At 42.4% G+C, this 23,295-nt stretch overlaps 2 protein-coding genes across 2 annotated transcripts in view; one reads left to right on the top strand and one right to left on the bottom strand.

Annotated features, from left to right (window-relative positions):
- IRAK3 (interleukin 1 receptor associated kinase 3) overlaps positions 1-23,295 on the top strand; it is an 81,489-nt gene that overhangs the window by 2,418 nt on the left and 55,776 nt on the right. The window lies entirely within an intron of this gene.
- TMBIM4 (transmembrane BAX inhibitor motif containing 4) lies at positions 2,549-22,245 on the bottom strand. Its single transcript, XM_053554305.1, has 7 exons — positions 21,462-22,245; positions 16,023-16,131; positions 14,887-14,992; positions 10,971-11,004; positions 7,922-8,039; positions 3,556-3,601; positions 2,549-2,815 (listed from the first exon to the last, which is right to left on the bottom strand). The coding sequence occupies exons 1-7, from the start codon at positions 21,556-21,558 to the stop codon at positions 2,609-2,611; spliced, it is 717 nt and encodes a 238-aa protein (XP_053410280.1). The 5' UTR covers positions 21,559-22,245; the 3' UTR covers positions 2,549-2,608.

Here is a 23,295-nt window from a genome sequence, read left to right as displayed (position 1 = left end):
TCTAAGTTCCCAGCTGCTCCAAAAAAGGCCTGCAGCTGGCCGTTGACAGCACTGGTCACAGGAGCGGTGTTGGCATCAGGAGAAGTGGTAGCGTACAGGAGGCCCACTGCACCACTTTCCCAAATCGCCCCCACTGAGCACACAAGTTCCCAGATACTGCCCTCTCGTTTCCTGGCTTTCCTCCTACCTCTGGCTGTTCTTCCTTTGTCCCTTGCACTCCGAGTTACTAGTTGCTATGTCCAAGCCCTCCTAATTCCACTTTTTAATGTTTCTGGAGTATGTATATTTTCACCTTTATTTGAAGTAAAAAAATTAAAAGTTACGCATGACCTTTCAAATAGCAATGCTTTAAATTGTTCTAGGTATGTTCCCTGCCTAGGTGACCTTATACCCATGCATGGTGGGGCATGTACAGGGACTTACATAGCAGCATTGGTTGTGATTGTAAGGAAAGGAACCATATAAAAGTTCGTTGACTAAAAACTATATGGATAATTACAATACATTTATAAAATGAAATAATCTACACTTAAGGTTTCCAAACCTCTTAGTCTTGGGAAGCCTTTATAGTCTTAATTATAATACATCAGAAATTAGAACAATTTTTTTGAAAATTTAAATCACTGACAAAGAATAAATTCATTATAATGTTAACATTTTTATGGAAAACATTTCCTAAACAAAACAAAAAAAGTTAGTGAAAAAACATCATTTTACATGTTTTAAGTGCATACCATTCTGTCTTTGGGTTGAAAATAATAGCATTAATACCAAGAGCTGACATTAAGCATTTTGTTTACTTGGTATATCTATCAATCCTTGTAACAGCCCCCAAAGCTAGGCATTATTATTCCCATTACAAAGATGAGACAAAGACCTAAGGAAGGAGGAGAGATGTGTGGAGTATTCTGTGAGCAGCTGGCTGCACAGCAGGGCATCTGATCCAGATGTCCTTACCCATTGTGCTGTGTTAAACTGAGCAGCACCTCATCACGTACTTGGGTATCCAACAATGAAGTAATGGTAATAAAGTCAAATGTGTATCTGAAGAGCATGTGATGTGAAATCAATACTGCTAACTTATTTCAGCATTAACAGGTGGGAAAGACACACCCACTGTGAGGGAAAGTGAGGTTAGTATGGACCTGACCCCTTCTAACAGGGGTCCTCATAACAGGAAGTTTGTATGCAGTACAGAGGTGAAGGCTTGGGCAGAGCTCAGCCATACAAACAGCCCTGCCAGCACCATATCTTGGACTTTAGTTTCCAGAACGGAGACTAAACCTGAAAACAAACCTGATTAAGCCATCCAGCTCGTGATTCTGGGTTATGACAGCCCTAGCAAACTAGTGCAGTGGGGGATTTGACAAGGTTTCAGTGGTTCCTGGTGAACCTGCCTAGTGTGCTGTGTGGGCTAACAAATGATAGCATAAGATAATTCTCCAAATATATTCATTTTGAAGTGTATTATATATACTTAATGGCAGAAAAACTAGTATATTTGGGGGTCCTCCAACACATTAGCACGCTATAATTTTAAAATGAAACCTGTATACTTTAAAAAATAAAGTGAAGTTTTATGTCATAGTATCTGATTTTCGGTAAACTTTTAATTTATCATTTTATAACAAAATGTCCTTAGCTTTTTTTTTTTTGGAGACAAAAGAGTCTCACTACGTCGCCCTCAGTAGAGTGCCATGGTGTCACAGCTCATAGCAACCTCAAACTCTTGGGCTTCAGCAATTTTTGCCTCAGCCTCCTAAGTAGTTGGGATTCCAGTGCCTGCCACAACGCCAGGCTATTTTTTTGTTGCAGTTGTCATTGTTTACCTGGCCTAGGTTGGGTGGGAACCTTAACTACTGTGCTGTGGGCGCCAAACCAACATTTTAATATAATACCGAATAATTGTGGGATTTATCTTTTATATTTTTTCCTTTCTGTATGAGATTAAAGCCTAGCAAAAAGAAATTTACACTTTTTACTGGTAAAGACACTACTATATCAGGATCAAAATAAAATGTTATGTAATAATTCAGAGAAAATTTATATAGTATCACTAGACAAAAGTAAACTGATAATCTTATCTACTCATAAAATTTTAAGGTTTTTTTTGTTTTTTGTTTTTCTGAGACAGAGTCTCACTGTGTCACCCTCAGTAGAGTGCCATGGTGTTACAGCTCACAGCAACCTCAAACTCTTGGGCTTAAGCGATTCTCTTGCCTCAGCCTCCTGAGTAGCTGGGACTACAGGTGCCCGCCACAACACCTGGCTATTTTTGTATTGTACTTGTCATCATTATTTAGTAGGCCCGGGCCAGATTTGAACCCGCCAGCCTTGGTCTATGTGGCGGTGCCATAACCACTGTGCTATAGGCACCGAGCCAAGAATTATTTTTTAATTACAAATGTATGGCCAATTTAGAATTTAAAAATGGAATTTTGATATCTCTTACCTGAGATTCTAAATCAAGGATTTAGAAATGAGACACCGTAGAGAATAATAAGATTTTAAAGCACAGAAATACAAAGGACACAAATCATCGAAGAAGTAATGAATTATATTTCAAACTTTATTATTTCATGAAACAGTTTCTATATACTGCGTTCAATTACTTTTTATTAACTGCTTCCAGAAACCGCAGCAGGTGAAGGAATAGATTGATGACATCCAAGTAGAGGCTGATGGCAGCCAACACATACTCTTCAGGTGACAGTTTATGCATCAGTGAGTGTGTGTCATAGATGATGAACCCACAAAAAAGAAGGGCTCCCGCAGCAGCCAAGACCAACTCCATTGTTTCATTATAAAAAAATAACTGCAGGCAAGAGATTTTAAAGATTTGTTGGTGTTTAACAACAGTTTTAAGAATACTTAAGTTACTTTCCCCCAATGGCCCACTGCAACACTCATATTTAATAATGGTGTAAAACTTTGAAAACCAATGTTAAAAGCAGAAAAAAGCAAAGCAAGTCCAAGCCTGTTCTGTTGGAGGAAAGGACGAATGTGTGGATATCTTTCAGTTAAAACTGCCCACTTGACTCTGAACAGTGGCATTCCAAATATAAATTATTTTAAAATATATCTCTTCTTTTTTTCAGAATGAAATGAGCGATTGCAAGTTGTCAGTTAAAAAGTAAAGGTCTCTTTCTATGTAATTTAAATCATGTGTTCATTCTTCTTTCAATCAATAGTAATGACTAATAAAAGCCTGACTTTTAAAGAGATTATAATCATTCTATATACAAATGTTCTAGATCTGGGGTCCTCAAACTCACTGTCCCTCAGACCGTTGGAGGGCCGGACTACAGTTTAAAAAAAAAACTAGGAACAAATTCCTATGCCCACTGCACATATCTTATTTTGAAGTAAAAAAACAACGGGAACAAATATCACACCGCCTCATGTGGCCCGTGGGCCGCAGTTTGAGGACCCCTGTTTTAGATAGTTATAACTAAGTGTCCTATCGTAAGAGTATATCTCTTATAGCTTCTTGAGGTTATGCATATTGACATAACCAGAATTATATTTTAATTTAACCATTATAACATAACTTACCTTCAAAAATCCTGACAAGCACAAAATCCACAAACCAGCAAACAGCCTATAAAAACAATTTTAATAATTTAGAATAGCATTCCTTACCAAAAGACTAAAACATTCAACATTTTCTGAATAAATCCATCCAGATTTTTGCCAATAATTAAAATGTAAGAACTCACAAACATACAATACCCACTTTGAATTTTTTCTTAAAAAATTGAAAGCTACATATTCAACATTTTTTTATAGTTAACAGTATTTTTTAAATTGGAACACAAAATATTGTGATAAGCATAAATATCATTAGATTTTAATTCAGAGATTTACAAAATCCTCTTGAAAATAACACATGAACAAAGGAAACATGACTGCATTTTTAAACCAAATACTAATAGCAAGTTATTCTGTGAACATGCATACCAAAGCTAACTATGTACTTTCTGTGTTATTTATTATAGAATTTGCTTTAGGAACCAAACTCTCAAGAGGGCTATAATTGTATGAGTTATAATTCAGTTGTTGCAGGTGTACCTAAAATTCAGTTACATAACAAAGGACATCTAAGAAGTCAGAGCTTTGTCATCAAATGTGGGCCATGCCTGCTGTTTTGGGCCACAAGGAATTACAAAGGCCAAATTTATCATCCCTTTTCAAAACCAGAGAAAAGATAGGAAACAGCAGCTTCCAGACCCCGAACAGCAAGCAGCACAGGAGAGTGTCCCTGGGGTCAGGTGGACGGAGAGGGTGAGCTCTGTGATTGCCCAGCCAGAATCTCTAGGCCAAGATGTAGGGGCAGGAACTCGCATAGGGTCTTGTGGTCTTGAGTTGAGACAAGAATTCAGAGCTCAGGGAGACCAAGGTGGCTGGAATTTACAGGGTAGAGCACCAGAGAGGAGAGCATTAAGTCTGTAGATGGGAAATGCACACATGCTTTGGGGTGGTATGTGCAGGACTCCCCTAGCGCCTCTAGCTTGATTTCTGCTCAGTGCATACATGTGAGGAAGTGACCGAGGCTGGAGAATCACCACAGAAAAGCAGGCACTATCATCCTTGGAGTGCACCCGGGGCTGGATGTGGTCTGCCTTCACCAGAGCAGGAAGAAGCCCTGAGACGCACACTGAGCGGCTCTCAGGAGGGTGACACTAGGGCCACAAGAACCTTAAACCGAAAGCTGTTCTGGACCCACTCAATAGAGCTTCAAAAGGTTCACAGTTTCCAAGGAACTTAACTGTGTCCTAGAAGAACAATGTCCAAAATAAGGTTAAGACAAAAAAAATCACCACCCAACAATATAAAATTTATAAAAATCCACATTCAGTCAAAACATAAAAGCATCAAAACATGAAGGAAACGTGACTCCTAACGAGGAGAAAACTATCGACCAAAAGAAATCCAGAAATGACACAATTGAAAGAACTAGTAGACAGGATACTACAATATACCCATCAGACAATTAAGTTCACAAACTTGTCCTGTAAGTGCTACATACCTCATTGCTGAATATTACTGAGTTTGTGAACTTAAATTGTCTGACCTTGTACAACAGTTCTGATGGCTATTCCAGAAAAAAGTTCCAAAATTACTCTGAAGGCTGGACTAGGCATTGGCATCAGTGCATAGCTTTTCAAGGGAAGCACCTTGAAGGTGACTATAGTGATATTTAGCAATCAGGCCTGTAGCACTTTATTTCTAGAGTGAGGTCTCTCACTTAATTGTCAGGCCTCATATCAAGGATTAAAAAGGCCATTTAGTCATTGAAATCCCATGCCTTCCATATATTTTCCAGTGTAAAGACACACACTAAAAGTATGGGAAAAAATAGACCATGCTAATGTGTCACCACAAAGAAAAGATGAGGTGGCAATAACAAAATAGATTTTAGGGCAAGGTGAGCTGAGCTAATGAAGGTCATTTCATAACAAAGGGATCAGATCACGAAGAGAACAGAACAATCCAAATGTTTTTGCATCTAAAAAGAGCTTCAAACATGATGCAAAGTTGTAGCACTTAGTGAGAAACAGACCAATCCATATTTGTAGATGAAAATTTTTAACACTGTCATATTACTTGATAGAGTAAGCAGGCAGAAAATTAGTAAGCATACAGAAGACTTAAACACTGTTACCTTGACAATTCACATTTTTCAAATATTTCATCCAACAGCAGCAAAATATACATCCTTTAGTGTACAAAGAAAACTAACATACTACAAAACGAATCTCAATACATGTAGAAGACTAAAATCACATAAAATATGTTCTCTAACAAGAACAGAATTTTTAAAAAAACAAATATACATAGTAATACACGCTGTTTGGTGAACTAAGGGCAAGCCGAGATTCCAGTCCTGGGTTCTCTCTGAAATGCCGCAGATTTTTCGGGGTATGTCCGGCATACAAGCTGCCACCTCACCGTGCAGATCTTTCAACATCAAACAGGACTTAGGATTTGCTTTTTCATTATTATACCCCAGGGAATCTCCAAAGCTGCTGTACCCTGGGGACACCGATACTAAGAACTGTAAAGCGACTAAGACTTTACAGACTTGCAGGCTAACAAGTTCTCTTGGCTGGCAGGTGTGCATCTGATCCTATAAAGGCCAGGTGATTATGGCAACAGAGGAGTTTCTTCGTCTTCACACCAGAGCCTAGCTCATACAGGCTGACGCCAAGAGGCAGGGCAGAGTAAGGAATCAAGACAACTAGGTGTGTGAGCTCAGCTGCAGCAGGTGCTTCACGGACTCACTGAGCTGTAAGGCTTTGCAGCGCCACTGTTACCCTGCATTAGTTTTCTCATGAAAGGTGTTAAACCTTGGAACTACAACGTGGGGACTCCCACCCCTACGCAGGAGTACAAGGAAAGTTATCAGTGCACTGAGGAGGGGTAAAGGGAGACAAAACGTCCCTAAGAAGCCACCACCACAACACATCCCTCTGGCCACATTCAGTCTAAATTCACAATACCTTGGTAGTGAAGAAAATATCTTAAGCTATAAATTCAGCTCCCAGTGGGCCAGTCTGAGCATCCCAGTATCAGCCCACAGACTCTGTGGAGGGAAGCACCTTCAACTTAAGCCCCAAAGAAATTCAGTAAATAATTTTAAGGCTAATTGCATAGTTAAAAGTAACCAAACATAAGGAAATAAAATATAAGAATTATCAGAAATAGACACAGATATAAAAGTCTTCAGACGTATTTGGCCTCAGATCTATATATGGTAAGTGTAAGATCAGTTGTATCTATAAATGTGTATTTATCATGAAGAGGCTACAGTATAATGGAGGTTGTTTCTCAGAACAAGAGTTGGGGACAACACTGGAAGGGACAGGAGGGGAGAGAACAGCTGACAACCAGGACAGGAAGCAGGCACAGCACAGACCTCTCACCACCTCCACCACACAGATGCACACAAACATCTCCCCAGAAAAGGAAAGGACCAGGAAAGCGTTGCCTCTCCCTAACTGCATTCCAACAAAGCTATTTAGTTCATTTTTTATTTCAGAGTAATATGAAGGTGCAAACAATTAGGTTACAGTGTTTGCATTGTAGGTAGAGTCCCTGTTGGAGTGTGTCCCACCCCCAGCAGGCCTGCCAGGTACCCCTCCATTGTGCCCATTAGGTGAGAGTATACCCAGTCCCCCTCCCCACTAACAAAACCATTTAAACAGCTTGCACAACTGTCCGTGTTGGCTGACCAACTCTATTTTATCCCTATAGAGACTGCCGGTAATCTGGGTTACCAAAATAAAAGGAGGGAAGGTGTGGAAAGAAAGTTTTGCAAGAGTAGACTTTTGTAAATATTCAGTGTTGTTAACAGGAAAAAGAACAGAAAACAGTGGGGCAACTGTGTGCCAACAGGACGCCACTGAGAGCCCAGGGCAGATTCCAGGTGCCCTTGCAGGTAAGCGTGACACAGCACCACCATCCTAACAGGAACAGCCATTCCAAGCACGATCAAAGCATTCAGGTTAATCCAGATCAAAGGGTTTAAAGTTCATGCAGACATTTCTAACAACTGAGCTAAGCATGCTGCTTTTTCACAAAGATGTGGATGGTCTTGGTAACATATTAAGACAAAGCCAAGTAACTTCAGTAAATTCCACACTGTTCATAAAGCACCCACGTGTAGTGTCTCTGGAAAGCATATTTTTTGTTTTTGGCATTTATTTCCTTTTCACTAGAGAGGGAGCAAATGACTCAAAGCCGCTGTCCATCTCCTCGAGTGCTCCTGTGAGCAGGCCTGGCCCTGGACTCAGAGCCGCTCTCTCGTCACCCTGCCTCACACAAGGCACTGCCCCAAACTAGCAGGATAGCTCTTCTCTCAATGCCTCCCGTAACAGGAAAGGCATCTGTCTATTTTATCCAAGAATATATAACTTACCCTGCTCCAAATTTGCTGAAATCTCTCTTAGATTGTAGAGTATATGCAGTCAAACCAAGAAATACTGCCGTGGTCAGTATAAAAGCTTGCAGAATAATATAGACATCATAGAAAGTAACTGTAAAAGTAAAACACTGATTAAAACACATATAAACACTATAAAATAGCTTTCCCTGGCATTTAACAGAAATGCTTGATTTTCTCTTACACTACTCGCCAATAAAAACAATTATAAAAAGATTTCTTATCCAGTGTTGATTATATTAGTACAGTAAAACTACAACCACAATGCAATAAACCATCTCTGAAAAATGGATTGACACAAGACAAGGGGCTCATAGTATTATGAAGTTAATGAGATGATTGCAGAGACCTGACAGAGGCAGGGGGTCAGGAGTTAGGTCACTGCAGAGTGATTCTCATTCCCCAGCCCCACTTGCAGCTTTTCACCACTTGGGGATTATCTATTATGACTTAAACATGGCAGGGATGTTTCTGGGTCTTCTATGGGGCTAAGAATTCCTGGACAGTAGCAGCAACTCCAGCAACCACCTGGTTAGTTTCACTAAGTTCATCAGCCCAATTCAAGACAACTGGGCAAGAAAAATACTGTAGTTATTTGAGGTGGGCCACCATTCAAACTCCTGGGCTCAAGCGATCCTCCTGCTTCAGCCCTCTGAGTAGATGGGACCATGGGCACATGCCACCAAACTTGGCTGAATTTTCTTATTTTTTGTAGAGATGGGGTCTTGCTACATTGGTCAGGCTGGTCTCAAACTCCTGGCCTCAAGCAGTCTTCCCACCTTGGCCTCCCAAAGTGCTGGGGTCAAAGGTATGAGCCACCCATCCAGCCTTCCATGCTACCTACCCAGCAGAGGGCAAGAACCAACCAATTGTTTTGTATGCAAATCTGCATTACCTTGGGGCACATTACTGTGAGGTTCACTGAATACAGACCAAACTTCCTTCAGTGATTTCACAATGACTGTCAGGTTGACTATGACTACAATATAACCAACTGTTGACATTTTCACGGAATTGCTACATTAGAACCTCTTTGCAGGAAGTTAGTGGCTTGGAATCCAAAGCCACGTAAGTAATTTTTTTCTTTTTTTTTTGTAGAGACAGAGTCTCACTGTACCGCCCACAGCAACCTCTAACTCTCGGGCTTACGCGATTCTCTTGCCTCAGCCTCCCGAGCAGCTGGGACTACAGGCGCCCGGCCACAACGCCCGGCTATTTTTTTGTTGTTGTTGCAGTTTGGCTGGGGCCGGGTTTGAACCCACCACCCTCGGCATATGGGGCCGGTGCCCTACTCACTGAGCCACAGGCGCATTTTTTTCTTTTTTTTTTTTTTTTGTAGAGACACAGTCTCACTTTATGGCCCTCGGTAGAGTGCTGTGGCCTCACACAGCTCACAGCAACCTCCAACTCCTGGGCTTAAATGATTCTCTTGCCTCAGCCTCCCGAGTAGCTGGGACTACAGGCGCCCGCCACAACGCCCGGCTATTTTTTTTGGTTGCAGTTTGGCCGGGGCCAGGTTTGAACCCACCAACCTCGGTATATGGGGCCGGCACCTTACCAACTGAGCCACAGTAATTTTTAATTTTTCAGAGGCGCATTGTCTCTAATGTTATTTCTATTCCCAAAATGTTCCATTACTAGCATTTCATGCCATGACAGGATTAGTGAGGTGAATACAGAGAAGATAAAACACAAAGTCAGCTTTGCTTCTTGTTAGCAGTTTCAGTATATGATCAGGTGGGAAGGATACTACAATGAATGAGGGAAATACTGTTCTCAGATTACCCCATCTCTGTATTTCTGTCCCCAATTCTAATAATCTTAAATCTCTCTCCTACATTCCTTATACATGGCGGGGGTGAGGGGTGGGGGATGAACTTGATAACATTAACATAACGAGAAGTAAATACTAATACTTCCTTACTATGTTGAGAAGCTTGCTTCAATCCTATTTTAGTATTACTATTTATTTATAATTCTCTTAAAAGGGGTAAATTACCAAAAATATATTCAACAAAACTGGCATAGAAAAATTAAAAACAGTAATGACAGAATAGGAAGAAATGAATATGTTTATATATATATACATATATATATATCAGGATTAGCAATTTCCTGTTACTGAGTAATAATTAACTCTGACCTTTTTTGGCATTCAAGGGAAACCATCTGGGGACAAGCAGAATTTTTCCTGTTAATTCATTGAAATTGTTTTTACTTGAGGCATCAAAGCACATCAAGTAACTGTATGGCGCTGACCTCAAACACATATTTATATGAAATACAGAAATTAGCACTGCCTTTTGTAGTTCCTGTGAGGATGGAACATTTAAAGCATAGTTCAGTGCAGGTAACTAAGAGGAGCTAAATTCACAAGAGTTTCAGTACATGGCTTAAAACACCTGTTCCTGGTTATTCTAAGATCCCTTTAAATCAGGGAAAGGATTAGCTATGGTTGTCTTATTTTTATAGATGTTCTCCATTCCTTTTGTTTTCATAAACTTTTCCATTTCCTCTAAGCTCAGCTGAAATATGTAAAATATAAATATCTGACTTTTGTTTTTAGAAATTCTTCATCCCATGCTGGATTTTCCTTTCCTTTCCTTTCCTTTCCCCTTCCCTCCTTCCCTCCCTCCCTTCCTTCCTTCCTGACAGAGTCTCACTATGTCACCCTCAATAGAGTGCTGTAGCGTCACAGCTCACAGCAACCTCAAACTCCCAGGATTAAGCGATTCTCTTGCCTCAGCCTCCCAAGTAGCTGGGACTACAGGCGCCTGCCACAACGCCCGGCTATTTTTGTTGCAGTTGTTTAGCTGTTGTTTAGCTGGCCCAGGCCGGGTTCGAACCTGCCACCTTAGGTGTATGTGGCTGGCACCATAACCACTGTGTACAGGCACCGACCCCCCATGCCAGTTTTGAAATGTGACATACCATGATATTAAACTTCAGAAACAAACACCGTATTACCTGCAAGATCACCCACCTTAAAGTCACTAGGATACACAAAAGTGCCATTACAACTTACCAACAACAGCCACAGTCAGGGCTTCAGACAGCGTCTAATAAAAAGAAACTGAAATTAACTAATGCACGAGACTCATACTATCTCACATTCATTTTCTAATTTCTAGCAGTTCAATGTGACCCCACAGAAGTGATCTCATATCTTAGTTTGAGAACAGCCCTGGGAAGTACATGGAGCGGCTGATAAGCCCACCATAAAAATGAGGCCTCAGTATACTCAGTAAGAACATTTAGATTCTGTGATTCCATCCATTCTTTAAGTTCTAATCTGATTTTTCAAACCTGAAAGACTACAGAAGTAATATAGAAAATTCTACTTTTCTCACTCTGTAATATAAATAAAAATAAAATTGCAAAGCATGTGGACATTTAGAAAAACCTCAGTATCTCCCACAAACATAGAAGAATAAAACACTACACTTTGGGGTGGCAGAGTCTTGAAACTACCTCCCAATATTCATTCTCTCTTTCTTCCCTAGTAACAGTTTTTTTTTTTTGTAGAGACAGAGTCTCACTTTATGGCCCTCAGTAGAGTGCCGTGGCATCACACAGCTCACAGCAACCTCCAACTCCTGGGCCTAAGCGATTCTCTTGGCTCAGCCTCCCGAGTAGGTGGGACTACAGGCGCCCGCCACAATGCCCGGCTATTTTTTGGTTGCAGTTCAGCCGAGGCCGGGTTTGAACCCGCCACCCTCGGTATATGGGGCCAGTGCCTCACCGACTGAGCCACAGGCGCCGCCCCTAGTAACAGTTTTTACCAGGACACAGAGCTGGCCTCCCTCGCAGTGAGGTCTGGCCATGTAACTATATTGTAGACAATTTAATATAAGTAGAGAGGTACTTAAATTCTGGATTGTGCTTTCAAAGCAAAAGGGTGCTCTCCATTTTCTCTTCTCATTTTTAAAAACTTAACACTTCGTAAAGATGACAGCGATCTGTCTCATACCATGCAACATGTTGGAATGCCTAAACCACAGCAAAAATCTGTGCCCTTAACAACTTTACTAAATATTCATTCAGATTTTTCAATGAGAAAGAAATTAACTGTCTTCTTTAGCCATTGTTATTTTGTCATTGTTTAAGTCATGTCACAGGTAGCTGAACTCCTAAACACCAGCTTCTCTCTACCCGTTATTACAGTGCCTTTATTTTCTCTTAATTGCTTACCCTAGTTCAATTTTATAAACCATCTGATAGACCCTATCACAAAGGCAAAGTCAGAAATAACGGCAGCAGCTAGGTAACCATACTCCTAGGAGAAGCATCCTGCACCTACCCTACCTGCAATCACGAAGCCTCAGAACCAGGGCAGACGTGGCGTGAGAAGTGCGCAGGGAGATAGAGCAGTGAAGCTGCTGCCACAGGTCCTGGTGTTGGTGGAGCCAGAGAAGGGGTAGCAAAAGCTGACAGGATTTTTTTTTTTTTCTAGCTAACATGATTATACTACATTCTTGATACTTGTGATATGTTTTTAGGAAAGAAATTCCACCTTATATTCAAGTATCTGAAGGAAATAGGATGGAAGAAATATGAAGCTCAGAGGAGAACACGATGATGTCGGCACAAAATCCCCCCGTTAAAAAGACTCCAGAAGCTCTGGAGTTACAATGGGGCTTCATCCCCGTAAAGCCATCACTAAGCTGATACTGCTGAAAATATCCCAAGTAACAATGCAGCCCAGAGAGCCAGTGCTTAAACACAAGACACTGTGTGTCACTCTCATACTATCACAAAGTCACAAAGTCCTAACCTGAACGTTTTTAAGTTAGGGACCGTCTACTACACACACATATACGACACAGCTCCTAGGGCAAGACAGATTCTGCTCCTTCCTCATTTTGATGGGACAGGCCCCACGCCCCAGGAGTGAAAGGCCTGAGTCGTCTGAAGAACTGCACTCTGTGTGTCCCACATGCCTCCTGGTTTGGGCTGACCTGTACTGAGTGACCACCTCGCCTACAAGGGTCTGGCTGAGGCTTTTCTAGGGGCCCTTTGCTCTGGGTAAAAGTTGGCCACACCCTCTTCCCTGATGGAAGTCACCTCTTCCTGAGAGGAGGCTACTTGTGAATGTGAAGAGGAATTTCACACAACCCAGTTTCCCTCTGTACCTCCTCCCTTTCTCCTGGGACACAGCCGACTGGGCCAGGAGCTGCATCTGACCCGAGACCCGGCAACCCATATCCTGGCCAATAATCTACGTGTGACCTGTGTGAGCAACTACCAGCCCATCAGAGTCCTTTGACTCGTGGCTCAGGGTTCTGCACTGAGCTCAGAGGGGGAGCAGTGGCCGAGGGCACTGAAGCTAATGGGTATGTAGGAAAATCAAAGATGGGAAAGCAAAAGCAACGTGTAAGGACAGCGGAGGCAGAAAAGAGACACAACACAACGACACAGAGGAAGAACACAAAACCCGGCTGCTGAATTTCTTACACCATCCAGCCAGAACCGTCCCCAGCTCCTCTGTGTGGGTCATGTGCTCTTACCCGGGAATGGCCTGTTACCTTGCCAAAAACAGCCCCTGGGTCTGAATCAACAGCCCTCCTACACTTGACTTTCCAGTCAGGAGCTTTCAGGCATCACATCAACACAGTCACCACCAAGATTCACATACTTTCCTCAGTTTAAAGCATTTTAATCTGCTCAGCAGTTTTTTTATTCTTATTTGACTGCAAATAATAGTTTAGAATGTTTTAAAGTAAATTTTTAAGTCAGAACTCAGTCTGAGAAAAGGCAAAATAATTTTAAAAATACATAAACTTGAGCCTTACCAACTCATTCTGGTCATATTCTAAGACTGAATTTTTGTAGGTGGTAGTTTAGGTTTTGATGTTCACAAATATCTCAACAAACGTCACTTAATGTTGGGTTCTCCCAACTGTACTTTTGAAACAGTTAGTAAAGCACATCATGTGAGCGAAATGGTCCTTAGAAAGAACAGAGTAATAAGATAAAAATAATACTGAGGAGTTAATCACAAAGGTTTAAGTTCTATGAAATTAAGGTCATATTATAATTTTTTCCCAGGAAAATCAAAGATTATTAGAGGTAGAAAGTATCACAAGGAATATCTACTTTAATATTTTCATTTTGCAGATGAGAAAACCAAGGACAGAAAGGCTAAATGCCTTGTTAACTGTCACATGATCAGATAGTAGCAAAGCTATATCATTTGATTCCAATTCAACATTTTTTCCACTATCCACTAATAATAGAAAAACCTTTTAAACTGACACCATTAAAAATTTTAAACGACTACTTATAAGTAATTTTCTAAAGTACCCTAACTGAAATAAAGCTCATTAATTTTGTTCTGCTATTGTTATATGTGCATATGTGTTGAATTAAATAAATATTTGTAGCAGACCATATAGCTTATGGGAAGAAGAAGCGAGAGTTAAGTTCAGAATACTCTGTGATTATAAGAAACACCCAGTAACATCTCGGTAATGTCACACCTTGGTGATAAGGGCATGGAGAAGGTACTCAGCCCTCAACACGAGAGCTCAAAAGACGAGAACATCAGTGCTTGGCAGTCACTACACCTGAGGTGTAAGTGGCCACAGAGGCACGTCCCTTCACGGACCAGCTTTCTCTGCCGCTTTTGCTTCTGCTGCCCACAGGGCGTCTCTCCCAGAAGACTGCCAAGATTTTCTCTCCTATTAAGTCTGTTTCTATCCCTCCAAAACTGTCTTTCTCTCTCTCTCTCTCTCCCTTCTGCTAAGGCGAATAGCCCTCAGGTACCTAAGGGTAATTGTTCCTGAGCAAGACAGCACAGCAGTCTGGTCCGCCAGGACAACAGATAAGCCGGGGCCAGAGACCTGGCCAGTCCCGGCCCGACAAGTGGCACTCCAGATGGGACTCAACAAATAATATTTAAAACTCAGGAATGTAACTTGAAGTATTTTGATAATACTCACAAATCCAAAGAGCAGGTACAGGTTAAGGGGATGCTTATGTCTGTTTAAAGTCAATGCAAAAATGGAGCCCAGAGAGCCGAAGGCAAACAGCAGAATTAAGGCAGGACTGGAAGACATGAAGTTAAAAGTGTTTCAAGTTAAAAAAAAAAAACATGAGCACTTGTATCCAATTTAATAAAACTTATTTATTTTATGTGTTTATAAAAGTACAGAAAAAAACTAGAATTATTCACATCAAACTATCAAAAGAAATTATTTAACATCTGGGAACTCGGAGCAGTATGAGGTGAATAGTCACAGCAGGACAAAGAAAGGGGAGGCTCTTTCTGTTTAATGAATGAATGTTTATCCTATTGGAATAATGTTTGCAATTGGCAAACTAATTTTTGTTAACAAAAATAGAAAAAAGATATCAAATAATAAATTTTAAACCTAAGTAATTTTTAGGGTATTTATCATACAACTATAATTTTTTTTTCTTTTTTTTTTTTTGAGACAAAGTCTCTTTGTTGCCCTTAGTGGGGGTGTCATGGCGTCACAGCTTATAGCAACCTCAAATCCCTGGGCTCAAGTGATTCTCCTGCCTCGACCTCCCAAGTAGCTAGGACTACAGGGGCCCAACACAACACTCAGCTAGTTTTAGAGACTGGGTCTCGCCCTTGCTCAGGCTGGGCTCAAACTCATGAGCTCAAGCAATCCACCCGCCTTGGCCTCCAAGAGAGCTACAATTACAGGTGTGAGCCTCCATGCCCAGCCAAGTCCCTTATTTTCCAACCATTGTTTTAAGCTTTAGGGATAGGGCATATGACCTAATAAAATCAAAAAAATTATGCCTTAAAAAAACTGCATGCTGTAAAAATTCTTAACAGTATTCCAGGAGATGAGGGTTTAACCCTAAGAAACTGTAAGCTAATGCAAGCTAATAAGTTTACTTTAGAGCTAACTAAACACATTGTGGAACATTTTCCTTCACTAAAAACAAAAGGAAGCTGATTTTTATAAGAGTTACTTAATGAAATTGTTTACATTTTAACCTCAAAAGTTAATAGAAAAAAATAAAAGAACTTTGCTTACAATATGCCCTTGTAATCATATGTAATGTCTGAAAATGATTCAGAATCATGTCATCACCTCACCTTTCATGTACAAATGCCCGTATGGACTCGAAGTATAAAAACACTGTAGAAGTCACTGTAGTTAAGAGAACTTGCAGAGAAAGGATGCTGTAGACTTTCCTTAGAAAGGCTGAAAGAGAAAAAAAGTTACGCATGACTATTTTCTTAAGCATTCATCATAGAGGAGTAAAAACAAATTTCTTCTTAGAAAAATTAAGATTTCTACATACATTCTTTTAAATCTTAATCTAAATAATATAATCTGTAACTAAAACTAGAGAAAGCTTCCAAAGTAATTAAAAAACTATAAAAGACAGCTAACACTCCAAAAAGCACCAGCTTAAAAAAATTAAGTTAGGGTGGCGCCTGTGGCTCAAGGAGTAGGGCACCGGTCCCATATGCCAGAGGTGGTGGGTTCAAACCCAGCCCCGGCCAAAAAAAAAAAACCACACACACAAAAAAAAATTAAGTTAATGGGCCAGAATGTGAATGTTTTCATCCAAATAAAGGACTAAATGCTTATTCACACACAACAGCAAACAAAGCAAAAGACTAAAAGAGAACATTTTTAAGGAATGGCTGTAAAGAATGGTTCGTCTTAATCTGAAAAGCACGAACAGAAAGCACAGACATTATTATTTTTGGTTTTTTGGAGACAGAGTCTTAGTCTGTGCCCCTGGTAGAGTACGGTGGCATCCCAGCAACCTCAAACTCCTGGGCTCAAGTGATCCTCCTGCCTCAGCCTCCCGAGTAGCTACAGGCACCTGCCACACGTGGCTATTTTTCTATTTTTAGTAGAGACAAGGTCTAGCTTTTGCTCAGGCTGTAATTTTTTTAAGTTTTAATTTCCACAGCAGTAAAAATGTTTACCCAAAATGAAACTATCCTTAAAGGTAAATAATGTATAAACTTACTTTCTATATTTCTAAATTTATTTCTATATATACTTTATAAACTAGAGGTAGAAATTTTTATTTCTCATTTATAGTATCACTGCCTCTAGTTTCTATATAATAGGAAATTCTTACTTTCATAATATTTTATTATCATTCATGAATTACCTCCAAGGCCTACTGATTAAAAAATACTTATTAAATTTTTCTGATATATAGAACTACCCCGATTCCTGACCCTCAGAAACAGATAATAAATGTTTATTCTTTTAAACCATTAAGTTTCCTAGCAATCTGCCATGCAAATAGAGAATTAATACGTAGTTTGGCAGCTGGAAGTGGGAGCGCAGCCATAATAGCAGAGAGGCTTTGGCATTAGGTGAGAGGCGGGGATTGGCAGAGGTGGAGGCTGAGGGAGCCACAGAGAAACTGCAGAAGGACAATGCTTTTGAGCATCAGAGGAAGAGGTTTAAAGGAAGTGAGCAAAGTGGAGGAAAGAGAATTCCTGAAAAAATATTTACAAAAAATTGAGCACAGTGTTACCTGTGGTAACACAGAAAGTAGAAAATGTATTTAATGAAATGGGTGATCAAACTAAGGCGCTTTCCAAAGAGCATTAAGGAGCCTGCCAGCTTCTTCCTACTCACACTACCACACAAGAGAGCTATAGCTAAAGGACGAATTGTTAAAGAAAAAGATGAAGTTAGGAGTGCACCTGTAAAAGCCTTAGTTAAGACCTCACAAATATCCAAAGTTGTGCCCCCCAAAACCAAACAATAGTGCTTCTGAGACGCTTAAGGAAGCTGTAGCTTTTTTTTTTTTTTTTTTTACTTTATCACCATCAGTAGAGTGCCATGGCATCACACAGCTCACAGCAACCTCCAACTCCTGGGCTTAAGCGATTCTCTTACCTCAGCCTCCCGAGTCTCTGGGACTACAGGCGCCCATGACAATGCTCAGCTATTTTTTTGTTGCAGTTCTGCAGGGGCCAGGTTTGAACCTGCCACCCTTGGTATGTGGGGGCGGTGCCCTACTCACTGAGCCACAGGTGCCTTAGACTGTGGCTTTTGCCAACTGGAGTGAACCCCAGTAAGAAACACAGGAGACCTGCAAAGTTTTCAGAAACATCACACTGGCAAAGATACCTCTTAACAGCATCCTCCACTGGATGCTGGGTATGAGGTACAGATAACTGGTCTTTCTAGTTATGGGTATCTGAGGGGAACTGCGTCCACATGGGAGCTTACTTTAGATGATGAGATCCTTACTGGAGTGAACCCCAGTAAGAAACACAGGAGACCTGCAAAGTTTTCAGAAACATCACACTGGCAAAGATACCCCTTAACAGCATCCTCCACTGGATGCTGGGTATGAGGTACAGATAACTGGTCTTTCTAGTTATGAGTATCTGAGGGGAACTGCGTCCACATGGGGGCTTACTTTAGATGATGAGATCTCCTGCGCTTTGAGGTGATGCTATAATGGAGTATTTTGGAGAATCTAGGAGAAAGATAATTGGTGGCCAGAGGAAGACTGGGTGGGGTGGTTTAAAATATGCCTACAAATTATTGGATGGTAGCCTCAAAAGGTGGGGCCTAAATCTCCTCCCCTTGAGTGCTGACTTAGGGAGTTGCTTCTCAGGAAGAAGTGATGGTATGTGTGATATACCCCAAGTTGTTAGCACCACAATTTCCGCCCTCCTTCTCAGGGCTGGTCTCCAGAGGAAGCCGCCTGCCCTCTCATGACTAAGAGCCCCATAGAGAGGTTTACCTGGCAAGGCCTCCAGTCAACCCCACATGAGTGGGACTCCCCACAGCAGATCCTCCAGCCCAGATGGCTGCAACCCAGGGCAACATTTTGACTGGAGCCTCAGGAGAGATTCTAAGTCAGAACCACCTAGCAAAGCTGCTCCCAAATTCCTGACCCTCTGAAACTACAAGAGATAATATTTGTTTTAAGCTACTAAGTTTTGGGGTGTTACAAAGCAAAAGTTAGCTAATATATCCGGCTAGCTTCTCGAACAACTCAATTGCTGTCTTCTTAGTTCTTTCCCTGTCCATTCCTTAATTAAAATAGCTGCCACTATAACCCTAGTTTCTAGTCACACCTGTTTCTTTTCTTCGGCGCACTTACCAAAGACTTATTTGCTTACCACTTTAGGGTCTGTGTTTCCTACTTCCCCATCCAAACAACTCATGAGGACCAAGACAATGTCTGGACACGTACACCCTAATATCTAGTACAGAGCCTGGTCAAGGGTCATACATGAAGGGAACTGCTCACCTTCATTGATACAGCTAAAGAAATGCAAACTAAAATAAGAGAAGAGGCTGGGCGCCTGTAGCTCAGTGGTTAGGGCCGGTAGGTTCAAACCTGGCCCAGGCCTGCTAGACAACAACAACAACAAAAATAGCTGGGGCAGCGCCTGTGGCTCAAAGGAGTAGGGCGCCAGCCCCATATGCCAGAAGTGGCAGGTTCAAACCCAGCACCGGCCAAAAACTGCAAAAAAAAGAAAAAAAAAATAGCTGGGCATTGTGGTGGGCACTTGTAGTCCCAGCTAGTAAGGAAGCTAAGCCAAGAGAATCGCCTGAGCCCAAGAGTTTAAGAATGCTGTGAGCTATGATGTCCAGCTCTCTACAGAGGGCAACAAAGTGAGATTCTGTCTCAATTTAAAAAACAAAACAAACAAACAAAAAAAAAGATAATAATTTTCTCCTACCACAAGAATCAGCAAACTACAGCCCATGGGCCAAATCCAACCCCACCTATTTTTATAAGTAAAGTTTCACTGGGCACAGCCACACAGGCTTGTTCATGCTTTCTCTGCAGCTGCCTCTGTGCAATGGCAAAGTTGAGGAGTTGGAAAAGAAATCGTATGGCCCAAAAAGCTGAAAATATTTACTACTTGGCCCTTCGTAAAATACGTTAGCCACTCACAATCTACCAAACTGTCAAAAATTAAAAACTGTGATGACATTCAGGTTTGTTGAGGATGCAGAAAAATGTACTCTAATACATTTTTTGCAAAAGAGTCAATAGGTGCAATCTCTTTGGCAGGGAATCGATGGCATCACAAATTTAAAATACACATACTCCCTGAACCTATAATTTCACTTTTAAAAATATATATTAAAGGAATTCTTGGAAAGATTTACAAAAATGCAGAAGCAACTATTTGAAGGATAAAAACAAGATAAATTACATACATACATACTAAGGAAGACCACTGCAGTTTAAAAGAACATGATAAAGCTGTTATGTGCTGCTATTTTTTTAAAAATGTAAGACACAGTGAAAATACAAAACTGCAGAGTAAGTATGTCTATAACACAGACCCCATAGATTATAATGTCCATGCTCCTGAGTCTACAAAATGTTATCTCTTAATGTTTAAAAATGTATACACAGTGGCTGGATATAGCTGTGCTGCTGAGTCTACAAAATACTATATTTTAATGGTTAAAAAAAAACACACACACACACACACAAAAAAAAAAACAACACTGTGGCTGGGTACAGTGGTTCATGCCTGTAATCCTACTCCTCTGGGAAGCAAAGGGAGGAGGATCATTTGAGGTCAGGAGTTCAAGACCAACTTGCCATTTGTGATGGGACCTGCAGTCTCAGCTAGTCAGGAGACTGAGGTGGGAGGATCAATTGAGTCCAGGAGTTTGAGACCAGCCTGGACAACATAGCAAGACCTCATCTCTAGAAAATTTTTAAAAAGAAAAATAGTGCCGTCTGTAGTTTCAGCTACTGGGGAGGCTGGGAAGAGAGGATTACTTGAGTCCAGAAGTTGGAGGATGGTGTGATGGGACCACTGCACTCCAGCATGGCAACAGAGCAAGACTCCATCTCGGGGGGAAAAAAAATCCATAAATGCAGACGGTAGGCACCAAGATTCTTAATGCATCATAAAGAACTTAAAAATCGGGTGCAGCGTCCGTGATCAAATGGGTGAACTGGAGCAGACAACGAATTTCACTTAGACGAAACTGAATTTCTGCCCACTGAATACTACATAATAACTTAGAACTAACATTTGGGTCGACTTAGGAAGCTTCCGTTTCCAGCAGCTTCCTCACCAATACTCAAACATATGTTGAGTTCTACGCCCTGCGGGGAGGAAATAGTGAACAAAGTCGGTAAGATCTCCGCGCTCAACGAGCCCACAGTCCAGCAAAGGAGAAAGAAAACCCGTCAGCACCACACAGCACAAGCAGGCAACTCCATCTGTGTATGTCACAAAGGCCACACAGTACACTTGTTTTCACCGAAAACGAAACCTTTTGTAAAGATGCCAAATTAAGGCAGCCGAGGCGGTCCCTGGTGCCTTTCTACTAATAGACCGCAGGCGCCCGCCCCGCCGCGCGCTCACAGATGGGAGCAGCCGGCCGCTGCAGAGCGCCGGGCGGGGGCGGGGGAGAGCCCGCGGGGGACAGCAGGGCCGGAGGCGGAGGACAGGCCGGCAGGGGTGGGGAGACAGGGCGCCGCTTCCCCCGGGCCCGCCCGCCCGCAGCCGGAAGTCCGGCGGCACAGGCGGCGGCCCGGAGGGAGGCAGACCTACCCATGCGGACATGCACGCTGGCGGAGGCCACGGAGCTGCCGTAGTTGAAGTCATCCTCGATGGAGGAGCAGGGATAGCGGGGGTCGGGACTGGCCATGTCGGCGGCAGAACCTCTACGAGCCCGGACACAACAGCGACCACAACGGCCGCCGGCCACTTCCGCGATGACGCGCCAGCCGCGACCGGCCGAGCCGCCCGACAAGTAGAGGCCCGAGCGAGTCGATCACTGCGCAGGCGCAGACGCGGCCGAGTGGGGCCCAGCGGCCAACCCGAGCCTGGTCCTCCCGGCAGGTGTCTGCTCTTTCCGGGCTCCGCCGCCTCGCTGCAGTCCGGCGTCCACGCCCCACCGCGTCTGGCCAGACGTAACTGCACACTAGTGAACTCCAGTTTTAGGGAGGCTTAAGTTGCTTTTCACCGGTTTTACGGTCGCTCAGCAAATGGAGTTTGTGTCAGAAGATGCAGAGGCTGCAAACGACAAGATTCCTGACTTGAAAAGTGATCAGGGGCTTGGGGGGCTGGAGGAAACCCCGACCTGCTGACCCAAGTCAGAGCCCGTAGAACATGGGTGTGAAGTAACCCGGGTAACCAGGGACCAACAGAAAGAGACCATCAGTGACCAATAGGAAAGGACAGTGCCGCCTGGAGGCGAAGGGGGCCAATGAGAGGCTCTCAGACGATTTCAAACCAAGTATTTACACGGTGAAAGGGATTTGCTTCCAGCTCTCTTTGGAAGTGCTCAAACCTTTCCCTTTGTTCTTCCTAAATAAAATTTCTCTTTGCTTTCTACCCACACCGCCTGTGCCGCTCCTGTCTTATTTTCAGTTTCCACTCACTTTTGCTTTTGGTTACCGCAAGCCTGGGTTGAACTTTCTAGCACAGCCGAGTAATGGAACCAGCTCAACTGGGTTTGGGGAACTGGGACCCCCCCCGCCCAACAAAAGGGACATTTGTCCCATATGATTATGAATCCACAAGCAGGACAGGCTCCAGGCATAGAGGAATGAACAACGACTGATGTTATCAAAAACCTGATTCTTCCTCTCGCTAAACCATTCCCACAGCCTGTTTCATTTTAATAATATTGATTTCCACTGGCTCGTAAAATGGTTCTTAGAGATGGCCAGAGGTGCTACTGTTTTTTGTTTTTTTTTTTTAGACAAAGTCTCACTCTGTCGCCCTGGGTAAAGTGCTGTCGCATCATAGCTCACAGCAACCTCAAACTCCTGGGTTCGAGTGATCCTCCTGCCTCAGCCTCCCAAGTAGCTGGGACTACCGGTGCCTGCCATGATGCCTGGCTAGTTTTTCTATTTTTAGGAGAGATGGGTCGGGTCCCCATCTTGCTGAGACTGGTCTCCAACTCCTGAGCACAAGGGATCCTCCTGCCACGACCTCCCAGCGTGTTGGGATTACAGGCATGAGCTACTGCACTCAGCCCCTATTCAGTTATTAAGAGAGAGATCTGAATGAGATATGATTCTCCCAAGTGACATCGCATCCCAGATCTGAGTATGGACCACTGAAGTGTTGAATATGGAGGTCAGAGTAGAACTTAGCCCTGAAGGAAGAGCACAAGGGTCAAGGGAAGAGCAGGTGCGAAGCCTCCCCTACAAAACTGTCCCTGCTGTGTTCATGCACCAGCAAGGAGAGAGTGTGGCTACAGCAGATTGAACAAGAAACAAGATCTGAGGGTGAAGGAGTGCAGTGGGCGGGGCAGGTAGAATACAGCTCATGTGGAGCTTGACTTTCATTAACTGAGATGAGGAGACATTGCTGGCTTCTAAACAGAAGAAAGACATGATCAGATGTGATTTAAAGGGGTCGGTTTGGCTGCGCT

The sequence above is a fragment of the Nycticebus coucang genome, chromosome 12, assembly GCF_027406575.1.
Source record: "Nycticebus coucang isolate mNycCou1 chromosome 12, mNycCou1.pri, whole genome shotgun sequence".
Taxonomy (NCBI): domain Eukaryota; kingdom Metazoa; phylum Chordata; class Mammalia; order Primates; family Lorisidae; genus Nycticebus; species Nycticebus coucang.
This window is presented reverse-complemented; position numbering and strand designations above follow the sequence as displayed.